This window comes from Manis pentadactyla, chromosome 1 (genome assembly GCF_030020395.1).
Source record: "Manis pentadactyla isolate mManPen7 chromosome 1, mManPen7.hap1, whole genome shotgun sequence".
Lineage (NCBI taxonomy): Eukaryota > Metazoa > Chordata > Mammalia > Pholidota > Manidae > Manis > Manis pentadactyla.
In genome coordinates, this window is record NC_080019.1 from 187,303,453 (window position 1) to 187,329,074 (window position 25,622).

General features: G+C 48.3%; 1 protein-coding gene across 11 annotated transcripts in view; it reads right to left on the minus strand.

Annotated features, from left to right (window-relative positions):
• RUNX1 (RUNX family transcription factor 1) overlaps positions 1-25,622 on the minus strand; it is a 244,093-nt gene that overhangs the window by 24,900 nt on the left and 193,571 nt on the right. For 9 of the 11 annotated variants that reach the window (XM_036880186.2, XM_036880185.2, XM_036880187.2 and 6 more), the window contains one exon: positions 23,506-23,697. The exons of the other annotated variants lie outside the window; for them this stretch is intronic. In XM_036880186.2, coding sequence (XP_036736081.1) covers positions 23,506-23,697 — 192 coding nt within the window. The remainder of the gene's footprint in view (positions 1-23,505; positions 23,698-25,622) is intronic. 11 annotated transcript variants of the gene reach the window in all.

The window sequence follows — 25,622 nt, forward strand, 5'->3', positions numbered from 1 at the left end:
CAGGACTCAGAGATGTGAGTCAGTTTCCAGGGTGATGTGTCAGGGCGAGCTCCGGTGGGGGCTTGTGGCTCCCCGTCTGGGACCCCTGGGAAGAAAGATCCAGGTTCCCCTGCAAATGAGAAGGGTGCCCCCAGATGCTTTGCAGCTGCCTTCAGAGCCGTGTGATATCGTTTTTCATGATCCTGGGCGCTGAGTAATGCTCTGCTAGGAAAGAGGCTGTTCCCAAGGCCCACCGTCTTGCAGAAGCACTGCTTCTCTTGCCTGTGCAGAGTAGGGAGTAAAGGCACAGCCCGGCACGAGGAGAAATAGCAGTCGCCTGCCAGTGCCCAGGTAGCAGACACTACTTTACTGTGTGGCTGCTATCAGTGAGATCCCATGGTAATGTGAGTCAGCTCCCACCAGCTCTGGGTCCTGGAAAAAACGAGGTTGTGAAATTGCTCTGGTATTTGCTAACCGTCGTCTCTGCCGGCTGCAGACATCTTGGTTAGTCATGTACAGCTAAGATGCACTCATTGTTCCAGCAGTGACTTTGAAGGGAAGCATCTAGCACCAAGCCTGGGCAGAGACCTGCCTAGGGATGCTGTGTTCTCAAGGCTTTTGGGGTTTTGAGGTATCCCATCTTCACAGCCCACCAAGGGGCATGGGAGGTGGCAGGCTGCCTGTGGGAGAGAAGACAGCAGCTATGTGGCCATGTAGCCACCACACACTGCCCCAGGACCCGTATTCCACATGGGGCCTGGGAGGGTGCTGTGGCTGTGTGGTCAGGGCACTGGGATCTGGAACGCTGGTCCCTAACATCAGAGCTGTCCCCAGCCCTGTGGCTCACCACAGGTCTTTTCCTCTCAAACCTGTTTCCTCATTTCTAAAAATGGGGGCAACCAGACTCACCTGTCTCACAGGTGTGAGAGTTAATTAGTGTTTGTGGAGCAGCTCTGAGAGCCCCAGATGAAAGGTGCTCCATAAATGCAGAGTGATATTCCTCATTAGAGTTGCCAGACACTTCCCAGGGGAGACAGCTCAGCCCTCACCACAAAGCCTCTTCCCTCAGCCAGATCAGTCTAGACAGTCTGGAAAAGGGCTCTGGACTAGGCAGGTTGTCTCTGAGGGAGTGTTTGGGGATCAGTCACTGGCTTCTAGAAAAGATGTGTGTGTGGATAACAGCTCCTGTTGCCTGCCGGCCCTGTCTCCTGAGGCAGAGGGAGAGAAGCCTTCAGTTCACACCGGATGGAGGGGACACGGCTTCCAGGAGGTGGAAGGCACCTCTGGTCTCTGCTCTGTGTCCTGACAGATTGTTTCCCTGTGCTTTGCTAAACAAACATCCATACCAGACACCTTTCCCGTGAAGGATTCCTGCACCCCTGCCCGGTACACACTTCCCAGGCTGGAACTGATTCTATGGGCAGGTTGGGTAAAATCCCTGGAAGGCAGGCCTTAGCCTAATGGCACATGCTCACATCATCCCATGGCTGCCCTGTTAATTTCTTTTCGTGTCTCCATTTCTTTCTCCAAGAAAAATCTCAAAATATGGAGGGTAACAATGGCTTCTTTCTCCCATCACCCATTCTCTAGCACTTCTGCCCTCTTCTTTGGTTCCTTGAAAACTACAAGCCAGAAATACTGTGTCGATAGGTGGGGAACCTCAAGCAGCCTCTAGTTTGGGACCGAGCATAAAATGATGCATAGATTAAGAATCCACACTCATAGGGAACAAGACACCTCAAAGGAAGCTGCTGCATGCAGGAGAGGTACGTCTGGCCCAGGACTGTCCACGGCTACAGACATGGAATTTTCAGCAGGAACATTCCACTGAGGAGAGCACATCCTACAGAGGACTGCAGGTCTGTTCCGTGGCCCAGGGTAGGAGACTGTCAGAGCTAAACCACAGTCCAGACTGGCCTCAGAAGGCCATGTGCTGATGAGGGGAGCCCACAGGACTTCTCAGACAGGTACCAACAATCTCTCCACCAAGTAGATACAGTAAAAGCTGTCCGTCCCTTGGGAAGATCCCATTAAGTAACTTGGTGGAGGCCTTGCCACAGTCCTTGTGATGCATGAGGGTGGCGGCAGGCAGGAACAAAGGAGTGATTTTATCTTTGGGATCGCAGAGACTATAGGATGACCCACCCTACTCCATGAGTTGTCAGTATTAGAGAATTTGCTTCTGAGCTGACCCAGCACAAGATCTGGGACACAACAGGGATGTGCCATGCCACTTGCAGCCTGGCTTCCCTGGAGGCCACCCCAGCCAGCTCGGTAGCTCCCAGCCCTCTGTGTTAGTATGCTGCCCTCCAGCCAACATCTGGCCTCAGGCAGACCTTGGGGGGGTGACACAGAGATGGTGTGGGGCACGGTGACCATGAGGCCACCCTCCCACCCACCTGGCCATGGCTTTCCCACTGTGCATTTTCCCTGCTGCAATCTCAGTTTTTACTTTAGCACTTTGTGGTTCTGTAAAAAGTTGGAATTGTTTTACAGATTTTAAAGTGGCTTGACAGTTTAATCTGTTTTACAGATTCTAAAGGTAGCCTCCATGTCTTCTGCTCCCATGTGACACGGGCCCTAATGCAGCCTTACTGGATATTAGCCAGACACTCTGAAGTGTTAAGCAGCAAACTCTGAAGCATGGCATTCTGATAAAAATCAGAAAAACTCATAGGAATGGGGAAAATGAGAATGCAATACAAGGCAATCCGGGGAGGACTGAAAGAGATGCACAAGACACTGAGCTGGCCTTTGGTTGGTGCTGGCTCCGAACATTGCCAGGACTGGGGATCCCTGTCCCTCAGGAGCTAGAAGGACTTGAGCAAGGGTACAGCAAGGGCACAGTATGGCAGTCGGAGAGATCAGGGCTGAGCCCCCTGCCCTGCCCTGCCCTCACTGTGCCTTAACCCCCTGGACTCAGTTTCCCCACCTGTGAGAGGTTACTGGGAAGATGAAATGTGATCTAGACCTTGATCAGCATTTGTGCAACACCATGCCTAGTAGGCAAGTGTTCTCTCTCTTGTCCGTTCAGAAAAAGAGCCTGTGTCCAGAGAGTGTCTGCTTGGTGCTGCGAGGCAGAGACTTCTCACACATGCAGGACAGTGAGGAGGGAGGGGGAGGCTCAGCCCCATGGGGCCACCAGGTCCTTCCTGAGCCAACTAGAGTTCCAAAGTGCAAAATGCTCCAGAGCCCCTCACCAGGGAAAACGCAGTTGCACAATCAACGTGTGTGCTGTTCCAGCAGGGCTGGACACAGACGGCCTTCCTCCTGCAGCGCTCCAGCCTCCCTCGGGGAGGCAGAAGACAGCCGCACTGCGGCCCGGAGGCCTGGCCTCCCAGCACCACTGGAAAGCTGAGACCTGTGAGTGCAGGATGCACTGTTTGTGCTTTACATTTGCAGGTGGGGCTGCCATTGGGTGATGACAGCTCTTTCTTTAAGAGCTTCCACTGCCAGCTCCCAACTTGAAGGAGAGTATTCTGGCAAGGGAAGCAGAATGCCCTTGCTCCTAAGGTGCTGGCCCCCTTCCATAAGGGCCTGCTAGCCACCCAGCCTCTGCCTCTGCATCCTGTTTGCCTCATGCATCACACCTGTCCACGCTGTCCTGTCACAGCTCTTCTGTCCCTACCTGTGCCCTCTTCTTGCTTTTCCTTCCCTGCACAGCAGGCCCAGCTCCCAGCAGCAGGAGCCAGGAACCCAGACCCCTGAAAGAATTGTCTCACTGCACCCTGCGAGCATTTTGTTCTGCACAGACACACGGTAGCTCCTGCCTGCCGCAAGGGAGCGGCAAGCACTGTATGATTCTTTGCTGTCCCTTCCCCTCCAGCATCAAACTTCCATAAAACCAGTTTAGAGACTGGGGAAAGTCCCTGAATGTACAGGCATTCCTTGGGGATATTGCATGTTTGGGTCCAGACCACTGCAAGAAAGCGAGTCACATCAAGTTTATGGTTCCCCAGTGCATATAAAAGTTATGTTCACACTATACTGCAGTCTGTTAAGTGTACAAAACAGCATTATGTCTAAAAAGCTATGTATATACCTCCATTAAAACATACTTTATGGCTAACCTTCACCTGAGCTTTCAGCGAGTCACACTCACTGATCACAGGTCACCCTAACCACTGTAATAATTCTAAGAAAGTTTGAAGTACTGCGAGAATTACTCAGATGTGATACAGAGACACCACATGAGCAAATGCTGTTGGAAAATGGCTCTGATAGACTTGCTTGACACCAGGTTGCCACACACCTTCCATTTGTAAAAAAAAAAGCAACATCTTTCAAGCACAATAAGACAAAGAACTCCTGTACATAACAATGAATTTCTTGCTCTTAAAGGGCATTGTCATTCTAGTGGGCCTTTGACCCTTTTATTGCTCCCATTCTGCTAGGCCAGAAATGACAGATCACAGAAGCCTATTCTTTTCACAGAAGAGGGGCATTATGCCCTCACAGGAGATGCGAGATCTAAGTGATTGACAGATGCACTACCTTTTCTGTGGGTGGGCTCAGAGAGACAGAAGGACAGGCAGTTGGGACACACAGCATCGTCTTTCATTCCTAAACTTGACACCCTATAGACCCCCCCAGCTCTGGCTTCTTTTTCATAGGCCTATTTTTGGAAGACTTGTGTTTATTATACTTCTTAAACTCAAGGCTTCGTCTCCATACATAAAGGATCCCAACAAATGGCTCCCTTATAATAACTTCTCTTTATTTTTGGAAGCTTGCTCAGTTACCCAGGTAATTGCCATGGGATCAACAGCATGAAGAAGAGGCTAGATGGTTTCTTCATTCAGTGGCAGGTTCTCATGCTAGGTTTAAGTTTTTTGGAATAATTGGATTTCTTTGGCTTGTAAGCCAGGGGGAATCACTATCAATTTCTCCTGTGGTGTCAGACAACTCCCTCTGTGGTCTAATTCCTTGGCTGCAGACTGCTCCCCCACCTTCATGTGAGATCTGTGCAAGAGAAATTTGTTCACTTAAGTCTGCAGTCATTTCGCACACCCCAAAGAACTGACCTTGGTGTGAACTAATTGGGATTGCAGTAGATTAATAACAGGGTGCTGAGGTGGAGTTTTGCTGCATAAAGGAGACCTTTGAAGATAAGAGCCATGTGCGCTTTCATGGGCTCATCCCTGGTGCTCTGAACAAAGGCTATAAACTAATAAAGTCAGATTCATCTAGGGGCAATCTACACCCGCAGAGGACTATCACTCCAAACTCTCATTCAGAAAGGCAAAGGCAAATGGAAAGCTGCCGGAATTCTTTTAAACTCCAACACAGATCTGGATTTAAAAAATGACACACACACACAAAACTCTTGGTAATAAGCAGACCTCTGATGATCTAAAGATCCACAGCTTCATTTATTGACTTAGAGAAAGTAAATGGCATTTCAAATACAACCTTCATACTTTAATAGATGAGGTCACCCTGACAAAGATGATTCTGAGCCCAGCAGTGGGAAACCTCCCTCCAGAGAACTGCTTTGATTTACAAGGTCAAGGAAGGCTTTCTCAGAGAAGCAATAGGTTTTTAGTGACTTGGACTAAAATGAAAGAATTTTTAAACAAAAACCCAGAGTAGAGTTTGAGATAGCAAACAACTAGGAAACTCTCGCTCAACAAAAGGGATAACCTGTGGGGAACAGAGACCCTAGCGACCTAAAGAAGGCATGAGTCAGAACTGATTTGTAGCGAGTACAGACAATCAAATGACTCGTATTTGTTGCAGGAGTTGAGATCCTATGTGACTGACAACATCCCTGTGTATTTCCCAGACTGGTCTCAACAGGGTCGATTTCTCCTCCTGGGGACATTTGACAATGCGTGGAGACATTTTTGGTTGTTGGACTTGGGGTGGGGCGGGGGCTGCTGGCATGTAGGGGCTGGAGGCCAGGAGGGCTGCTCAGCAGTCTCTTGGGCACAGAATGGCACCACAGCAGAGAGTGGCCCGGCCCTAAATGCCAAAGGTGTCTTAGGAAAAAACAACCACTGTGTAGGCACAGTGGGCTTTAGTCACCATGTTGCATGCCAGTAACAGGATGACAAGCCAGTAACATGACTTTTAGAGATGCCCCTAGACTCAGAAAAATGTAACACAGCATTGCATCCTGGATGGAGTACAAATGAAACAAGGGTGTGAGGAGGTAAAGGGTGTGATGTGGGCCTTGTGGGAACCCAGGGGTGGCTGGAGGCCATTCACCTGCCTGCACCCGGGGAGAGGCCTGTTCCCATGCCAGGTTTGGGATGACCATTTTCTCAGAGTCTTGTGGCCTGGCACCCAGACTTGCAGCTGGCAGGCAGAGCCCTGGGTGAGCTGCAGGTGTAAACGACCAACAAGATCACTCCTGAGCTGACCGGCGGCTTTGCCACCTGGGAAGGGACAGGCTAGTGCTTGCCTCTCCCGAGCTTCCTGGGCATGAGTCACTGTAACCAGATAATGATGCAAATCAGCATCAACATTTCTAAGGTTTCATTCCAGCATCTCATGGAATGACAGGACAGGGAGCAACCTCAGAGACTTTGTGAGCCAGCACCACCTGGGAGGAAGCTGAGGAATGGAGAGGTGAAGTCATTGTGTCCCCCATGGCAGGTCAGTGGCAGGCCAGGCACTGACCTTTTCATTCTTCGTAGAGTGCTGTTTTTATGATGAGTGAAGCCATCTTCCTCCCTACCTAGTTACCATTTGCCGACAAAACAAAAAGGACTAAACCTCAAAAAAGAAGAGAGAAGTCTTCACCAAGCACAGAGCCTGGCTGGTGTTGAGGAGCTGGGAGGGGCCCCTTTCCCTTCTCCAGGTCTGGGATTCTGCGCTTTGTAAGGGCTGGTTGGGAGGCCCTTCCTCCATTGACGCCTCTCTTCTGCCCTGAATCTGAGGCCAAACAGCTCCAAATCTCAAATAAAAGGGCTGGGGCCAGGAGTACCACTCTGTACCCCCACCCTTGTCTGTGTTTTGGGATGGTCCTGGGGAGGAAGCAGCTTCCAGAAACAAGGAGGTGGCAGGATCACACAGCCACCCTGCTTCTGTCTTTCCCTCTAAAAGCCTTAAACTGCCAAGTGGCTGCAACGTGCTGATTTTCAATAAACCCTTTTATGGAAAGTGCCATACCCTTTTCTGCTCACATCACTTAAAATAATGAGTTAGTCGTGCTTGTATTAGTCTGTCTTTCAAGTGGATTAAATTCATGGGCTTGTTCTCCTCCAGTCTCGCAAGCTTTGGCCTGGCTGTCTGAACCTCCAGATTAGACTGATGAGCACATGCCAGACAGCGATGAAACGCAATTACCTAGGCAAACTTTTGAAGGATTTGAGCCCTGGGGCACAGGCTGTTTACGAAAGACTAAATGCACCGTTTGTACTGAGCAGGACCAGTTGCCTCTGTCTTTTTGAGTTCTGGATCCTGCCTGCCACTGGACTCCAGGCAGGATTTCTAGGGGCCGGATAACATCAGGCTTCTGTCCGCACCTCAGCACCTCAGGGGCTTTGCTCTGTTTTTCAATAAGAAAATGCAAGTACCGACAAAAGCCTATTATAACGTGTCCTTTTGTGTTCACTGACTCTCTCTGTCATTGGTTTACTCTTTGTATTGTGTACCACCCCGAAAAAAGGCAGCAAGAAATCATCCTATCCAGGCACTGTAAAGTCTTTGGAAGCAAACAACCTTTCCAATAAACAGCAACTTCCTGTCTTCTTTGAAAAAAGAGCAAACCAGTCTCAACAACACGTCTAAAGTCCTTTCCCCCTTGACTGGAAGAAAAGAGGCTTTGGAGGAACCGAGGGAAGAGGAGGCAGGAAGCTAAAGGGAAGACTGACAAGGAGGGTGACAAATAGCCTCCCCTCTGCTATGCTGCACCTCGTTATTTTTTCCAGACAGAGGCCAGTGGGGCCGGCATGCATGGGTTGGCACGGGTCCTTCGTCCACCAGCTGAAGACTGTCATGTGATGACACGGAGGAGAAGGGCACAGGGGCTCCTTGGCTTCTGGCGTCCGTATTAGGACTGAGTGAAGCCACTGAGGCCGTGGCCGTGAAATGTCTCAGTGTAGGGGGCCTGAGGCCCTGAGGTCAGTGGGTTAGTTAAGGAAAGAGGTTAGGGGTGGGCGGGCAGGAGGGCAAGCAAGATAAAGAATGACTTTGGAAGGACAGATTTGGAAATTGCCAAAACCGAGCAGAATCTAGGAAGGCTCTTAGGGCAGCCAGCACCCAGGGTCACAGTGGAGCCAGGGGGCGGGGCGGGTGGCAGGACCAGGAGCTAGCAGGGAGGCAGGGTGGGGTCACAAGGAGGTAGTGGACGAACAGCCTAGGCTTACTTTGGGGTCCAGGTTGCTAATTAAATGTGCAAAACCAGCTTCAGGCATTTGGAAGACAGCTTCAGGTGAGCTGTCTGCGGAGTGAGGCCAATGGGAAGGAGAAAGTGTGGCCTGGGGATGGGAGGATGGCAGAGGGAAGGGCAGCTCCCTAGCCTTAGTTACCAGAGGCTGGAGAAGGTAATGGGGTCAGAAGGTCGAGCAGCACAGCCACTTGCAGTCTTCCTCCTTTTCACAAAAGTGAAGGGAAGGGCCCAGGGAGGGGGTGGCTGGGTGGGCATGCCATCACCTGGGTGGGGCCACCTGGGCTCCCTCCCCCAGGCTCCCGGCTGGGTCCTGGGAGGTAGAGAAAGACCAAATCCCAGGAGTAAGAAGCAAAGGGGCCTCCCCTAGAATTGGTCCTTTGGTAGGAAAGAAATCATTTGGGACAGGAAATTTTGAAATTGGGACTAAAACCTGCAAATAACCAATTTTGACCTGCTGCCCTGAGAGCAGGGAAAACAGCTTCCTCAGTGACTCCCAGTGACCTCTTACCCTGGAGATCTGGGCTAAGGTTGTGGAGAAGTAGGGGAGAGAGCTCCAGCCTGCTCGGGCTCTGAGGAGAACCTGCAATTCTCCTCGGAACAGTGGCTGGAGCTGGGGAGGAGAGGGCACCGGTGCATGGGGCTCGGGGCTGCCTAGAAGGCATCTCTTCAGTTCATTTTGAAATTTTGATGATCTGGCAGCACAGAAGGAAATCTCAGGCGCTGCTCCCCAGGGGCCCGTGACAGCTGGGGAAGCAGCCCTCATGCAGCCAGTCAGCCAACAGTGGAGAGCCAAGCGCAGGCACTGATGGGTGGGTCCAGGAGCGGAGAAGGGGGCTCAACCTGGCCTCAGCTGGGACACAGATGTCCTAAAGGAGATGTGCAAGTGAGGTGCCCTGAAGAATGGCAGGATGGGAACGGGGGTGTGTGTGGCATGGAGGTCAGAGGAGAGGCAGGTAAGGAGACAGCAGTTCCCAGTGACCTCAGGGCCTCGTGGCCTCCAGTTGGTCTGCGGGCCTTGTGGTCGTTTCAGAGCACAGATGGCTCAGGGGAGAAATCTTATGGGCCAGAGAAAGGCAGGGGCACGACTGGACCAGGAGCTGGAAGAGCAGCGGTTGAGGTAACCTCCATGGGAAGCGTCTTTGATTTCTGCAGCAGGCCCTCCCTGGGCATCAGATGGCTAGAAAGGCAACGTCTGCTTCCTCGGCCATGTTCCTCTGTTGGTGATGTGCTTACACAGAGTGAAGGAGTGCAGGTCTCGACAGTGATGCCCACTCACACTGCACAGGGGCTTTCCCACCTGTTGTCACTACAAGGTCACATAGCAGGGATTCATACCAGGTTAGAGAGGAGTCAGAAGTCCCCAGATCCTCTGTCACTCATTGCTGTTGACCACACCTCACTCCGCTGCCTCTGAAACTTGTCCTCATTTTGCTCTGGAAGTGTTGGTTGATATGCATAGAGAGATACCAGGGTGGCTGAATTAAAGTGATTTACAGTAAGAAAAACAGACCGGCTCCATTGCACTGCTGACATCCTAGGTCTCAGATGAAATAAACAGCTTGCACGTTTTCCCTGTCATGTCCCCAAGGCTGAAGTTATGAGTTAGCCATGGGGCTTAGTAGTTGTAGGTAAGAAGGATGAGGGCTGCCTGTTTCTGGTAGGAGAACAAACAGAATGGAGTGACTACTGACACCCCAATGCCTCCCAGCTCAGGTAAGAGCCCTGCTTATTGAGAACGAGCTGGGAGATTTGTTGAGCTACTCGAGCCCACAGGACAGGACAGCTACAGGGGAGGAACCCCTGGGTGCTACTGGGTGGGGTGCATTGTGGGGTCTGCAGCAAAGGGTGGCTTTATCCTAAGGACCTCCACATAGTGCAGGCCTATGAAAGGCAAGTCATTTCATGGTGGCTTTGAGTGAATAATGATCATTTGGAGCCATTCGTGCTAGCCTGGGCCTATAAGAGGTCCTGCCCTGCGGCTGCTAGCATCAGGGTCTTTGGAGAGCTGGATTTGCAGAGGGTCTGCAGACTTAAGTGCTGGTGGCCATCTCTGTTCTCTCTGTTGGTAAGAGGGGACAGACTGGGACAGAACCATTTGCCGTTTCATTAGTGAAGAATACAGAGCTGGGAAAAAGTTCCCGTCTGCTTACTGCTCCAGTCACTGAAATGTTGCAGTGGAAGGGACAAAAAAAAGAGAAAACCTTTCCTTGACAGACCCAGCTGTGTGGAAGGAGCTCGGGTTTCGGCACCGGTGTACGGGCTGGGCCCCCACCTCTGCCCCGCCTTCTCACTGCGTTGCTCACCCCTTGATGACTGTGAATTTGTTCTCTAAGAGGCCTCAAACTCCTTGTTTTGCAGTAGGAAATTCTCTTTCATAAGAGGGCTACTGTTGGTATTATTTGTTTGTTTTTAATTTCCAAAAATAAGGACAAGTTTATAAAATGGTGGGTAGAGGAGGCAGCAGGAGAGGGCAGGGGAGGCAGCTGACCCCAGCATTTCCCAGTCTTGCCATGGCTTCTCCCGGCGCCCCCCAAACTCCCCCTCCCTGTTCTGAATGTGAAAAATAAGCAGCCGGAGCCGCCGTGACTGGAGATGTGTCTAACAAGGCGCTCATTGTCTCAGACAGGTGTGAGATTGGTCTTGATTCGGGGCCAACACCTTCAGTACTGGAGCCAGCTCTCTGAGCTGAAAACATGCACCAGGCCTCCAGTAATACCACTGCAGCCAGCCAGAGTCTCAACAATTTAAGGCTTAACACACACAACATAAATCAGAGGAGGATGGACCAGCCGGCCGGCAGCTTCTTGGGCGGATGCCTGCAGACTGTCTGCAGATCAGACCCTGCCTGTTTGGGTTATTTGAGCCCTTTTTTTTTTTTGTAATACAAAGATGAGAACCTGGGTGGAGCAGTGTGCAAAGACACACTGGTGTTTGCCCTATCTTGTTCCAACAGCCCCTCTTTCACATACGTGCTGTTTCGAAGAGACTTCTCAGAAAGGTTCACTCTGCTGTATCAAAGTTCTAGGAATGTGTTCAAGCTGGGAAGGACAGGCAGAGGAAAGCTGAGCAATGGAATATGGGCACTGGGCGTGTGTGCTTTGGCAAGTCACTTACCCTCTCTGGGCCCCCAATTTCTCATCTATCTAATGAGGGGGACGACCATCGCATTCTGGTCAGGCTTTCTATGATTCACTCATCTCCAGTAGTTAGATGTTCAAAGTCATTGTGAAGCTGCCTGGATCAGGGGAAATCATTACCCTTGGGGGAAAACTGGCACACCACTGCATGCTATGTTTCTGAGTGGGTCTGTTTCTTTGAGCAAGAAAAGACCATTTGTGACACAGCATTCTCCTTCACTGGCCACCTCCTCTCATCTGTTCTTTAGAAACTTGTGGCTCTCAGACCTAGAAGGCAACCCCAGGACAGCGCACAGCCTGGTGCTCAAGCCCCTGGGGGTGTGATCATGACAGTTCAAGAGACAATGACAGGTCCACACCTCTAGTTAGGGGACCTCCAGTCAGTTTCTCCTGATTAACTCTTGACTAAGTTTCATTTTGGGGATGCAACTACCACGTCACCAAGTCTTTGCAAAGGAAGGGATCCCAGAAGCCAGCCACTGCTGTAGTGCTTCTGACAGATGGCATTTGCTGTCCACTCCTGGGGTTCTTGTCACATTTGTGGGGTAGCTCTGGCCTTGCCTGCATGACCCTGACCCTGAATTCAAGGACAAGGGAGTGGCCCTTGGAGGCACACCATATTTGGCCCTAGCTCCCTCACTCAGTGCCATGCACTATTAGGGAGTAAATGGCATGAGGACGGCAGTGGTGTCCTTAACTGGGATGAGGGGATTGTCACTCAGCACCAGTCCTCCCAGCCCCAGCCTGACAGAGCTGCCTCGCCCCGCTTCCACAGCTGCGGCTCCTGGCCTCTGCCCTGTCTCACTCGCACACCTGTTTGCTGGCCCTCTTCTGGTCCGCCAGCCCAAGCCGCAAGGCAGCTTTTAAGGCCCAGGCTTGTGGGCGGAATCGGCACAGGGAGGTATTTACTTAAAATCACACAGGAGGGTGAAACTCGGTTCAAAGAAATCCTTTTGTAGATGGTTCATTAAAAATGCCGAAGAGGCTGACCATTCACGTTCTCTGAGTGTGTCCAATTCATGCAAGGAAGGGGACTGGTCAGGGTTCGTCCCAGATTGCTGCCCACGTGGGCCTGTGGTCAGGGAATGTCCTGTCGGCCTCCCTGCAGCTGTTTGCTTCCTCCCACACCCCACCAAGAAGCAGGGCTGGGGGCGCCTGGTGGGACTGAGAGGGACCGAGGGTGGCCTTGAGATGGGCCTTCTATCCTCACCTCTCTGAAAATCCCTACTCCTCAACATTTTAACAGTGGGGGCGCAAAGGAGCACAGGATACAGAATCAACAGCAGGGACAACAGCAGGGACCTGTCTCAGGACTCATCTCCTCAGGAAACAACACACTTCTCGGCAAGGCAGCGGAAAGCAGAGCATGCCATGCCGACAGCAGAGGCTACATTTTGGGGCTGCCTTCGAGGCGGAGGCAAGCCTGGCCAGCTCGACCAGGACACCCTGGGCTTGGCGTTCCGGTCAGCCTCTGCCACGGCCCACCATGGACACTCCCGGGCCTTGGGGTCTCATGAGTAAAATAAAGGGCTCTGAAGGTCACTTTCAACTGCAACAGTTTTCCATTTCCTTTTGACCCTGTGGAGCAGGGCCCGCGGGTTCTCCTGTCAGAGTTTACCCAGGAAACCAAACTTGAATGAAGACTAAAACCACTAGGGCCCAGATCGCCCAAGGGCTGTCCTCACTCCTGGGGAACAAGGACACCCCAAAGGTAGTTATCACGGGCAACTGTGTAGTTCAGATGAGAGGACGGATATGACACACCAGTGCCACCAAGGGCACAGTAATAGCAGTGACAGACAAAGAATAATACTGGCCGTTTGTTTAGTGTTTCCAGGCTCTACACTAAATACTTGACAAAAGTGTATCTCAGTCCTTGCTCGAGTTCATGGTGCGTGCAGTGCTTACTGTGAACCAGGCGCCCAGGGCTTTATGCGTATTAACTCATTTAATGCTCACAACTCTGTACATATTAGGTGCTGTTAATTACCTCACCCATTTTACAGATGGGGAACAGTGATGCAGGGCACTTAAGTGATTCGTGCAAGGTCACATACCTAGAAAGCAGCTGACCTGGGGATGGAAGCCCAAAGGCCATATCCATTATCCACTGTATAGGTTTTAATGTTAATTTATATAGATCCAGATTCTGCTCTCCTCATAAAGTGCATTCTGGGTACATCCATGTTTTTTTTCAGAGTCCCTTCTGATGATAAGATGGCAGGGACAGCTCTATTCTGACTGATGGGATGGATGGACAGAAGAACTGGCATTCTGTCTTGACATCTCCACAATGCTGTGTCTCCCTCTGAGGGAGCCATGAATGGCCAGGGAAAAAGTTTGAAAAATAAGAGGAATTCCTTATAGACCCTCTAATGCCTCTTTCTCTACCCCTCCCCCAAGGCGTGAAAGAATCAAATGAGGAAATCGGGAAGAGATTCTGGAATAAGAGTAACGAGATTTCCTCTTCCTTCCACCTGAATTGGCCATCTGTAATTCTGCACAAATTCAATTTTGAAGTCATGCTTTGTAATTTGTGGAAAATCATATTAAATTAAACAGATCCACGTCTGGGCAATGACTTCTCTCATTTAGCAACATATGGTGGCTCACAAAGCCCGATCAAACAGCAAAAATATTGCCAAAAAAAACAAGTCTTTTAATCAGGGGCAGCAGAGCAGAGGTGCTCTGGGCCATTCTTACTGGCTTCTCTGAGAATATTAGGCACAACTTGTTATTCCCCGGGAGCTGCAGTATCTAGAATTTACAGAATATTAGAGTTTAAGACCACCTTGCTAATTGCTTACATGATAGATGAGGGGCCTGGCACTTGGTGGTAAGGAAAGCAGTGACAGGTCACATGGCTGCCCAGCAATCGAGGAGACCCAGCAGGCAGCACCCAGTCATGCACCTCTTGGGTGGCTGGGGGTGGGGATTAAATGAACCACCAGCAGCTCATTCTATAATGCGAGATATTTTGTTTTTGTGTTTTTGCCTATGATAAGCATGTGAACTGGGCAATGTCCTTGTCATAACTGCGCTGTGGCAACTGCTTCAATAACAACCTGGGTATAGACACCATCATAAACAGATGCTGCAGTTTCAAAACTGAGGGGTGGGAATAACTGCCCGCTTCAAAAAATTCTGCATTCAGCCTTAAGGTACCAGCCCTCTTGGTGACCAGCAGAAGCATGCCTTAAACCTAAGGCAATTATTTTTGTTCCATGTAGCGGCCAATTTACAGCAATGTACAGATGAAGATTAACAGACCTGGAGAGAAGCGATCTAAATACATCACTTAATGGGCAGCACTGCCAAGTCAAGCCCTTGAGCTTGTGCTGACTTTTACAGATATTTTAATAACTTTATCATTATATAATTTGCCATCTGATATGTACAGCGAGATGCACTAATGGAGTGTGAGTGGCCACAATGGTGCAGTAACCCCATGAGACTTAATAAAACAACCATGTTCGCTTCCCTTGGATAACCTGCAGCTCCAAGAAGTGCAATCACTAGTTAGATTTATTTCTTCCTCCCTTTTAACCTCCAGATGGTCTTTTAAATTCCCCCAGGTAAGTGTTTGTATGTGGCCCTTCCAAAAATGGGAGGAGTAATCGGCACAGTGTAAGCTCCTGGGTCCCAGATCTGACCTTGGGATGACTCGGGTTGAACACATAAAGCTGTTGCATAGAGGACTTCTTTCACCATGAAAACTGGCAGGTGACAGATGCGGGAGACTTAACTGCTCTGATGGACAGGTGAGCCGGTGACACCCAGGGTGCTGCTGACTCATCCAGGCCCCTTAGAGGCCCGACTCACCTGCCTTCCCTAGGAGCGCTCTGCTTTTACAGCACGGCCACGCCCAAGCCCCAGAGCTGCAGGCTCACAGCAGTCCTCCTCTACATTCCAGAGGGACACAGGCTCAGATTCAGTAGCACTGGGTGGGAGAACCAAGATGGTGTGCAGAAAGAAGCACCATTCCGGTTGGTGGTGGGTGCTTTCAAGCTCAGGTGTCACGGCCACCCAGCAGCTGTTAGGTGATGTGAGGTGCACAGGTCAGAGTCCTGGGCCACCTCCTCCTCCCTTTTGTCCACAAAAAAGCAGGGGTTTCATCCTCTGGAGAATCACCTCTACAAAAGGGGTAGCTAATTCTTGCCCTTGATTACAATTGGAAGATGTTTTTCAAAATCTTGAAACTCTATTGAGAATCTCCTAAACCCTCCACATGACCTTGAGGTGGTGTGAAATAATGACGGTGCCCAAGATTGGGGCACTTGAGCCTGTGTCCAGAGAAAATGACTCTTCTGTGCCCAGCCTCTCTCGGTGCCATGCTTCTGTTTTCTCTTGAAAATGCCTTTTTCTCCTTTTTAACATAAATATCATATTCTATGCCATTTACGAGAGTCTGAACTGGCTAACACTCCATCTGAAGACTTTCCATAGTTTGATAATCAAAAACCAACAGGATATGAAGTCCTACATTCCTTTTTTCCCCTATTTATCCTCAGGAGTGCACAAAGAAACAGAAAATAAATATGATTGGCCAATGTTTGTTTTTAGGGTGAGTTCTATACTATTTTTTAAAATAATTATTTTGTTTTATTTACCATGGCTGGTAACTGAATCTCTAGTATCAAAACATACAATGTTCTGCCAGGAAGAGATTATGGAAGAAAGGTCTATGGAAAGAAACTGGGTTTGTCAGTGAAGATTTTATTTACAGCGTTTTGCAATCTGTATCTTTAATCTCCATAACAATTGGGCTGTTCTACTGCTTTGAAGGCAATTGTTCAATAACAAGAAAACCCATGTGGGGCTAAGGCTTTGAAAGTAAAATGTGAAAATATAATACAAATCTACACCAAGGAGGCTCTTGACAATGGAGGCCAGAGAACCCCTCTGCCTCTGGACATTTCCCCTAAAAGGTCTGGTGGTGGCGCTCTGAGAACCAGAGGGAAGGAAACACAGCCCTACAGTTCTTCAGCATTGTTTAAATTATACATGCCCTAAAACAACTGAATTGCAGTGGGCCTGCATTTCTGTTTCGTGATGTGGGGAAAAATAATGCAAATGAGCAAAACCAACTCAGTACGGAGAACCCCTCCTGACAAGAAAACCGAGCAGCTTTCTATCCAGAGCCTTTTGTGTTTTTTTTCATCTCAGCATATATTGTTTGTACCTCTCTTGGTACAAACTTTTGGTAAGCTTGGATACAGCTTCATGGCCCGCAGTCAAAGTTTCTTTTTTAAATATCCAAATTTGAAAGGCTGTCTTCTGGTGATTTGTACATTTGGGATTATGAGATATGCAAAGTGAGTCACCCGCCTTCTGAAATGGGTGTCTGGTCCACAATGCCTTTCAATAACAATGCCACTTTTAAAAAGGCAGCTTGTTCAAAACAACAGAGAGATGCCTAGTTCAGGGAGGTCAAATTCTTGAGTCCATCCCAGCTGGGTGGTTGTGGTGTTTTTGTCATCTTCTGCCGCTATGCTTAGCACCATTGATGATGTCATGAGCTTTCTGAGGCTAGGGCAGGAGGCACCTGCCTCCTGTCTCCTGGTCTGCATTGCTCCTGTGACACAGGACAGAGCCCCCCTTCTCTGTGTAGCACTGTTGGACCCTCTGGTTCCATTCTGAATAGGTGCTCTAGAAAATATTAAGGAATATCTGATCTCTTCTAGAAAAAAAGATCATTCTCCTGGCTGGGAAATAAAAGCTTCATGATACTGAGTAGAAGCAAACGATGGGCCGAAATGATAGTAGCCAGAGGACATGATAGAGGCATGCAGATATGAGACACCAAGTTCACACCTGCCTGCCTGTAATACCTGCTCTGCAGGACGGACATAGGAAGTTATCTCTGAGCTCACGAGATGCTCCCTATCCTTTGTGCTGTGGCATAATGGATAGAATGGTGGCCTCCCAAAAGATAAGTCCATGCTCTGACCCACGGAACACTGAATGTGACCTTATTTGGAAAAAGGGCCTTTGCAGCTGTAATTAAGAGATGAAATCATCCTAGGTTATATGGTTGGGGCCTATATCCAATGGTGAGTGTCCTTATACGAGAGAATTGTGGATGGCACAGAGAAGAAGGTCATGTGAAGAGGGGGCAGGGCCTGCAGGGAGGCTGCCCAGCCATGCCTGGCACCGCCACAGATAGGAAGAGGCAGCAAAGGTCCTCCCCTCGTGTCTTCAGAGGGAGTGTGGACCTGCTGACACCTTGATTTTGAAACTTGGCCTCCAGAGCTGTGAGAGAATGAATTTTTGTCATTTTAAGCCACCAAATTTGTGGAGATGTGTTACAGCAGCCCCAGGATGCTCATACACTTAGTTTGGTGATGTTGATCCTAATAGCTAAGTTATTAAGTATCACCCATGGGCTGGCTCTAATGTCCACTGCTTCATGTTTCACAAAGGTCCTAGGATCTCCAAGTGTAATTATTACTCCCATTTGCAGATAGGGAAGCTGATGCTTTAAGGGGATCAGTAACTTACCAAAAGTCATACAGGAATACGTGGTGGTATTGGACCATGGTGATCTGCCAGATAAGCCTTCATTCTTAGCCACTATGCTCGGCTGTCTTTCTGGCTGTTAGATTTTCAGTTTAACCCTCCTGCTGTTTAACCCTCCGTACCAAGTAAGTGCTCCAACTACAGCTTTGTTAAGAACTTACTCTTCTGAACAAAACCTGTGTGTGTGTGTGTGTGTGTTGGCCCATAGAACACAAGAATAAGAGGAAAGTTCAGAACACATCAAATCCACGAAAGGGATATTTTATCAAGATCAAGCCCTAAAGTGAACGCTTCTTTTAATTAGAAAAGATGTCCACGAGGCATTAACAACATGCTCCGGAAAACTAGCTGATCGCCATGAATGACACCCATGAAAACATTTGGTCTGGAAACGCAGCCCCACTAAAATGTGGTTTATGATTACTAGGGTGCTGACAGCTCGCCAAGTTGGCAGCACCTTTGAAGGGCTGGTTTATTAAGCACTTAGCTGTGAGGTGCTTGTGAATAGAGCAGAGGCATCTGAACAGAGCTGTTCAAGGGAGTCCTTGTGTTGGTATCTCAGCAAAGTGAGGCTGGCTACCACGCTAAGCCCCACAGTGTACCTGGTGGGAGTGCGTGGAAGGCAAGAACAAGAGACAGGCTGCAGCCACATCAGACTCAAGCAACAGAGGCTGACTAGGAAAGGCTGTAGGGGCTTTTTAAAGGAAAAAACAGACTTATCTTCCTCCCCATTCTCCTTTCCCCCTTCCTGAACGTCTACTAAGCAATTCATTGGCATGAACTTTACAAACCTGCCTTAAACTTTGACTTTATGTTACACCAGCCAAGAACATGGAAAATGGTAACTGAATTCTCAAGTCCTGCCCTGAGAGAGCTTCTAGTTCTGCTAACTTGTAACCTCTCTGCCCACTGTCAGAAGGAGGGACAGGATATGGCTGGAGCACCTGTCATCTCACTTAACACCCAGTCCTTCCTTTTGCATTCATATCACTGTTTTTATTTTCTTCTCTCCCTCCCCCACCTGCCCTCCTTCCTTCTTCCTACAATTATTTATTTTTATTTATTTGGAACATCTGATTCAGGCTTTTTCAGTGTAAGACTCTTATGTCATAGACCTTGAAAGGCTCTTGAACTCTACCACACCTACATAAAAGAGTTATTTGTAAATCACTCACTTTTCATGTTTACAGCACATCTCATAAGTTGATTTCTAGGACCCTGAATATTTTGTGTAACCATTAGGTGGCCATTTATAGATTTACATACAAGAATTTCTGGTGTTTGACTGTAACCTCTTCTTCCAAGGTAATCAAGCAGCCCCCACCCTGACTTTGTTTTTGATCTTGTAGAATTACTAGGAGAGAAAGAAAGGAGGAAGAGACAGAGAGATGGAGAAGGAAAGAGAAGAAATGCTCTGCAGTTTGATATTTTAGCTCCCAAGCTGGCCAGGGGATTTATCTTTCCTTCTACAGGAAAGTGGAAAGGTATTTTTTTTTCTTCCATTTGTCAATCCAGCTGATAAAGATTGACATAAGTAACCCTGTAAGCTGAGAAACGAGGTCAATTCAGCATCTCAAAAAGCTTCAGACAGTAGCACCAGAATATGGTCTTTCCAGAGTAACTTTAACTCTTGGGGAAGATCACTATCAAAACAAAAATCATTTGGAATATTAAAAATCAGAGATGATTTGAAGGGTTGGCCCCATCTGCCCTCTCTGGCCATAAGGGTTCCTCAAAGCAAGGTACCTACACTCCTAAAGGCTGATGGGATATTGCCTGGGCTTGATGTTAAGAAGGCTTTAGTCCTGGTGGGTCTATAGGAGAGACTCTTACATGTAGGAAGACCTGGCTGTTGCCCCAGTGAAGTAAACAGAAAGTGGTCCAATCCACTCATTTTCCATTCACTCATGCTTAGAGAGTCATTTTTCTAAGTGAAGTTTTCTTTTCTCCCATCTTTAAAAGCAAAAAAGTACACATCACAAAAGGAGACAGTGTATTAAGGTGCCCACCACAGAGTCCAGACCTAAAGTTACTATTTTATGAACATGTCATGATAATAGACACAGTCAACACAGGCCAGCCAAATGAATGACCAGCCAGCACAGTTCCCTCCTCCCCCTTGGCGACGGATTCTTCTTGACACTGGTCAGTGCTGCATCTAATCAATCTCTGATCTAATAGCGAGAGCCCAGGAGAAACTGCCACCCGTCAGCACCAGCTTTAGAGCCAGAAAGGTCTGGGTTTGAGCCCAAGTCTGTCACTATCTTGGAAATGTTGGGCAATTGTTAACCTCTGAGGTTCAGTTTCTCTGTTAACCACACTACAGGATTGTGGTGAGAACCGAATAATATATGCAGAAGGTCTGACCTATGCCAAACTATATCATAACTGGTCCAGTTAAAGAGTTAAACCTCAGGCATCACACACAAGAACAACAAAACTGGCCTTTTAAGAGTGTCTGGTTTTGATAGTTGTCTGCACCAGCAGATAGCATTCTGTTTCCATCTTCCCAGACAGGAGGGCATTATGCTGCTTTAAGTGTGGTGCATCATTTTTGGTAAACCAGGAGTCAAATTCTTAAAATTACTTGCTCAGGTCGCCTGAAGCCATCTCTTAAGGAGGAGGTATGACTGATTCGTATCAGCACCTTGTCTCTCTCGAAGCTTCCCCAGTCCATCTTTTAAAAGGACACATGTCTTTTTTTCTTCCTATGACTGTAAAAGAACTCTGAAACTCGGCTGTAGAAGTTTAAGATGATGTCTTCACTTACAAAAATGTATAGCCATGGCAAAATGGCTTTCTATTCAATTTTAAGACTTAGAAAAATAGGAAGTTGAAATTAACTTCAGACCTCACAGTTAAAACCTCAGCACATATACACAATGGGTTGGTGGCATGGCAACCTGCTCCCCTTTTCCATCTGCACCCTGCTCCAGATAATTTGAGATGTCTGTATTGAGTGATTCTCAAGCACATCTGGTTCTAGATAAATACAGGCGTTATTCTGTGTCTGTGATTTCCTATGGACAGAGTTAAAGGGGCAGGCATAGCTCCCCAGATGAAGTCCTACCTAGCAAGACGGTTTCTCAGCCTCTCTGTCCACCCATAATCTCTCCAAGCCCCCCGCTGCTGACATTTCTGCAGTGCTGAGAACACGCACACATCTGTACAGCACCACTGTAGAACTGCTCTGACTACCTTTGGGATATTTTTCTTAAAACAACTGCTGCCATTTCAAAGAGAGCCATAAACACATGCTGAATTTTTATAGAAAGCATCGTCTTAAGTATAACATAAAAACTCTAGAGCTAAGCCAGGAAAATAACCATTTTCCTACCTGTCAAGAAGAAAATGAAGGTTATGGCTGAAAGAGACTTTACTGGTATCCCTGTTAACTTTCTAATTTCAGAACAAAATCCCAAGAGTCTACTCAAAACATGACTAGGGTAAAAAAGCATTTTCTTATAGAAAAATAGGAAAGAAAAAGGAAAAGTCATTTTCCATGAAAATATCCTGGATACTTATTTTTTTTTAAGTTGTTCCCACAATTTTACAAGTGAAGTACTGAATAAGTAGCAAATCGTATTTTGGAAAGAAAGAACACTAGCCATACAGTTAACACATTTCTTTAGAGTAGCAACTAAGCCTCTAGGGCACTCTAAAAGTGAGTTACTGTTACTTAGATGTTGCAGAAGTAAAAAGTTTTTAAAAGGGCCAAGGAAGAGGTGATGCTCTGTGTTAAATCTGATATCCTGCTAAGCATACAGTATTCCAAAGAGCTGAAGAGTGCCTGTCCACAGTAATACCTCCACCGAAGAACTGCTGCCCGCTGAGGACAAGAATTCAATTCAGCTCACATCCCTTCTAGAGCAAACTAGATGGGAGGGAAATCAGGTGCTATTCACTCCTCACCAAAACTGTCCACAACAAAGCTGATTTAATGGTGACAACTTCAACTGGCCCTGTGTGGCTGAATTTCCACTGCCTTTAAAAATGCTTCATATTTTTGTTCTAGTTTCAGTAAAAAGAGGCAAATCCCTGTATCAGTCTAGTCATATGAATGGGTAGTTATGCAATGAGAAAGTAAGAAACCAGTGGAGACCTGGAGATGATATAAATTCGTTTAAATGGCCCTAATCACACAATCCAGGAATTGCCTCAAGAATCTTATTTTATTTAGAAGAAAAGTATCATTTCACCCCCAAACCCATCTCACTTAATGTGTCATTTGATCTAATTTACTGTACGCACTTGCACTTTGGAACTTTAAAAAATCAATATGCATATTTTGAATCAAGTATTCATGATTTTAAGCACCAGGTAGCTGACAGTTTCATGGGACCTAAATACACCTGAGACCACTGATGAGAGGTGGCCTCCCAAGTCAAGCTTTAGGGTTTTGTTTGAATACAACAGGGCCACTCTACAAATAGGCCACTGAACAGCTCTGTGCATAGAATTTCATGGGAAGGTCTGTTGGGGGAATTTTCTACTCAAATGAAAGAACCGCTGCCAGAAACATAATTGAGAGAGCTAATGCCAGGGGCTACCAGGCTCTGTCAAGAGAATGGGCCTGCCTTTAGAGAGCCCCACATGTTCTAGCCCCCAAAGAGACCTACTGGCCCAGAAACCTTAAAGAACTTCTGACACTTGCATGTCTCACAATACAACTCAAACTGAGAAAACGTGTGGAAGTTCATTTCTGTCCCAGAAGGGCCAGGATCATGTCCCTTGCTGGCCACCTGCCCTTTCCCCCAGATGCACTGCTTATCTTTCCCTTTGAGTTAAACAAGCTTGCTACTTTGAGAAAGGAATCTTACTGTGACCATATCATATACAGCTGTGTTCTGCATGGCAGTGAGGAAATGGCTGCATTTCAGAAATTTGAAATGGTATCATAGAGCAAATAATCACTGACATCAGCGGTTGCTAGAGTATAAAGGAACTTTGTGTATTATCTCACTTGGCACAGTGGGTTTTCCGCAGTTATTGCATTTTACAGTGTTTGCAACTGCCAACTAGCCCCATGGTGAGAGTGGTAACCTGCATTCTTTATTGATGGCAAATTTATTTATTGTAAATAATATCTTTAATGTGATGGCATCCAGACATTCCCACTATTTCTTTATTATCTTCAAAAGAACATGTATTAGCTATAAACCCCAAGAAGACAATAAGAACTCGAAACATCCTGACTTCCACCTTGCCTGATGTGTGTGTGTGTGTGTGTGTGTGTGTGTCTTCGAGCCTAATGGTTAGGTAAGAAAGTAGCACAGCCAAAGCTTACTCTTAAGATATTATCTACATATATATACAGAACTCTCCATAGTCTATGTAGCTATGCCTGTGGATCTAGTTTCAATGTAGGACTGACTTAGTAGGTCCCAGGTGGGCCAGAGACACTGAGTGTTAGCAAGCTCCCAGGCTGCTAGTTTGCAGACCACCCTTTAAGCATGGAGGAGAAGCCAGGACCTGTCTGGGTGGGTTCTGCCCAAGGCCGAGAGGGGGAAGCAGGCTCTGTCCAGTACTTACCCTGCATCTGACTCTGAGGCTGAGGGTTAAAGGCAGTGGAGTGGTTCAAAGAGGCCCGAGGGGTGGGTGTGGGGGCTGGGTGGTGTGGGCTGACCCTCATGGCTGTGCGACGCAGGTGCTCCAGTTCACTGAGCCGCTCGGAAAAGGACAAGCTCCCAGGCTTGGTCTGATCATCTAGTTTCTGACGATGTCCTATTGTGGGGAGGGGGTGGGAAGGGGAGAGGGAGGCAGGGAAGGAGGGAGGGAAGAGATCAGAAAATGTATTGTGGATTTTCTGAAATTTGGGGTCTTCTTGTCCTTCCCCTCCCTCTCCCCTCACCCCCAGTGTGGATTTGCTGGAAATCTGCACATTTGGCTGGCTCCCAGTGGAAATTTGGGGCCCCTTCCATCTTGTTGGACCCTGGCTGCTCCCCGAGTCTGGGCCTCAGCACCTGCCCCAGCCCTCTGTGCCTACCTCCACCAGGCAGGATGGAGTAGGCATGCAGGGCTTGGAGGCAGTAGTGATGGAGGGAGGGAGGAGGTGCATTAACGGTTGGAACGTGGCCACTCACTGCGGGCTGAGCTATGGCAGCCGGGAAAGGTGCCCTCCCAGTGGCATCAGAACAGCCACTCCTTGCTGCAAACCCAACCATGGGCAGGTTTTAGAGGCAGCAGAGAGGGGCCTGGAATTTCCAGGCCTGCCCCTTCCAACAGGAAACAAGGTAAGGCTGCAAACCCACAGCCCCTGGGAAGGTCAGGTTTCCTGTTAAATGAGGGGCATCAGCAGACCCTCGGCCCCTCCTGTTCTCTCTCTCCTCCTAAGCTTTTCACAAGCATTCTTTCTTCCCTGAAGCTGATTTTCTCAGGTGCACCATCTAAGAAAGAGCTGACAGAAGGTGCAGGCCAGGCCTCTCAGGTCCAGTATTCCCAGCAGGTCAGCCCCACTAGAGCCTGAAGGACGCTGCCAGCTAATTGGAGGAGCTCCCCAAGGGGGTCAGGAATCCATTATGAGCCCCTCAGTGTCTATACAGACAGTAAGTGTCTTCACTTCGCTCCTTGTCAAAATCACTGTCACCAGGATGCAGGAACAGAGGCTATGCACATAGGACAGGCTGGGAGGGTGGGCTTCCTATTTTCTCTCACCCCACCCCACCCCCACCCCAGAATGTCATCAAACCAGAGGCACAAGCCTACCGAGCAGAACTGAGGCATCCATGACATACCCATGCGGCCACAAGCGGCCGGGGGAGTCATTCCTGTTTAGAAGGGGATGCGCCGCCACCCCTTTCCTCGCCCTGCAGTTCCAATAAAGAATCGCTGACCAATTCTGCCACCTCCCCTGATGGTCAAGTAACCTCAAAATAAGACTGGAGAAGCAATCTGCTTGGCGCCACAATTGAGTGCTCTTTTGAATGCCCTGAAATCCTCAGCGAGAAAGAGGGTCGCCTCATTCCTCTGCCCCAGCCGGGTGGAGGTGGGGGTGGGAGAAGTGCATTTTAGCCCAGCTCCCAATTGCTACAATTAGAAAGGTAAGTTTTATAACTTGTATTATGGCTCCAAATCTCTATGGCTGGCCGTTTCTTCCTGCTGCCAGGCCCCTTGGCACAGTCAACACTGTCTCAAATTCCAGACCAGAAAAAGGACCCACTATACTTCAGTGATTGTATCATGAACAAGACCTGTTTGGCTCCAAAATGAGGAAAAATACTTAAGCATAATATTTGTGTAGTTCCAATGCAACGCTCCCTCTTTTCATGTGTCACCAGGGCGAATCTGGACTCTGATTCAGCCCTGTAGCCCACAACACTCGGCCTGAGCACAAACAGCCTGAGTCACACAGGCCCAGCACACATGCGAGAGGCCTCATACCGGCTGCGTATTTTAAGCACTGGACTTGTGGGCGATAGGCCATGGGGCAGGTCCCAGAACAACCCCTGTCATCCTTTTCCCTCAGAAGTATGAAAATGTCTTTTTCTAGAACAGTCTACTTCAGGCAATCATGGTATCATTCACTAACTCTAGATGGGACTTTCCTGGATTCCTCCTTCCTCTCATCTTTGTGACAGATTCTCAGCATCCTGATGGTCAGACTGAAAAATCTGAAATTTTCTTGTAAAGAAACAAATAATTCCAATTCA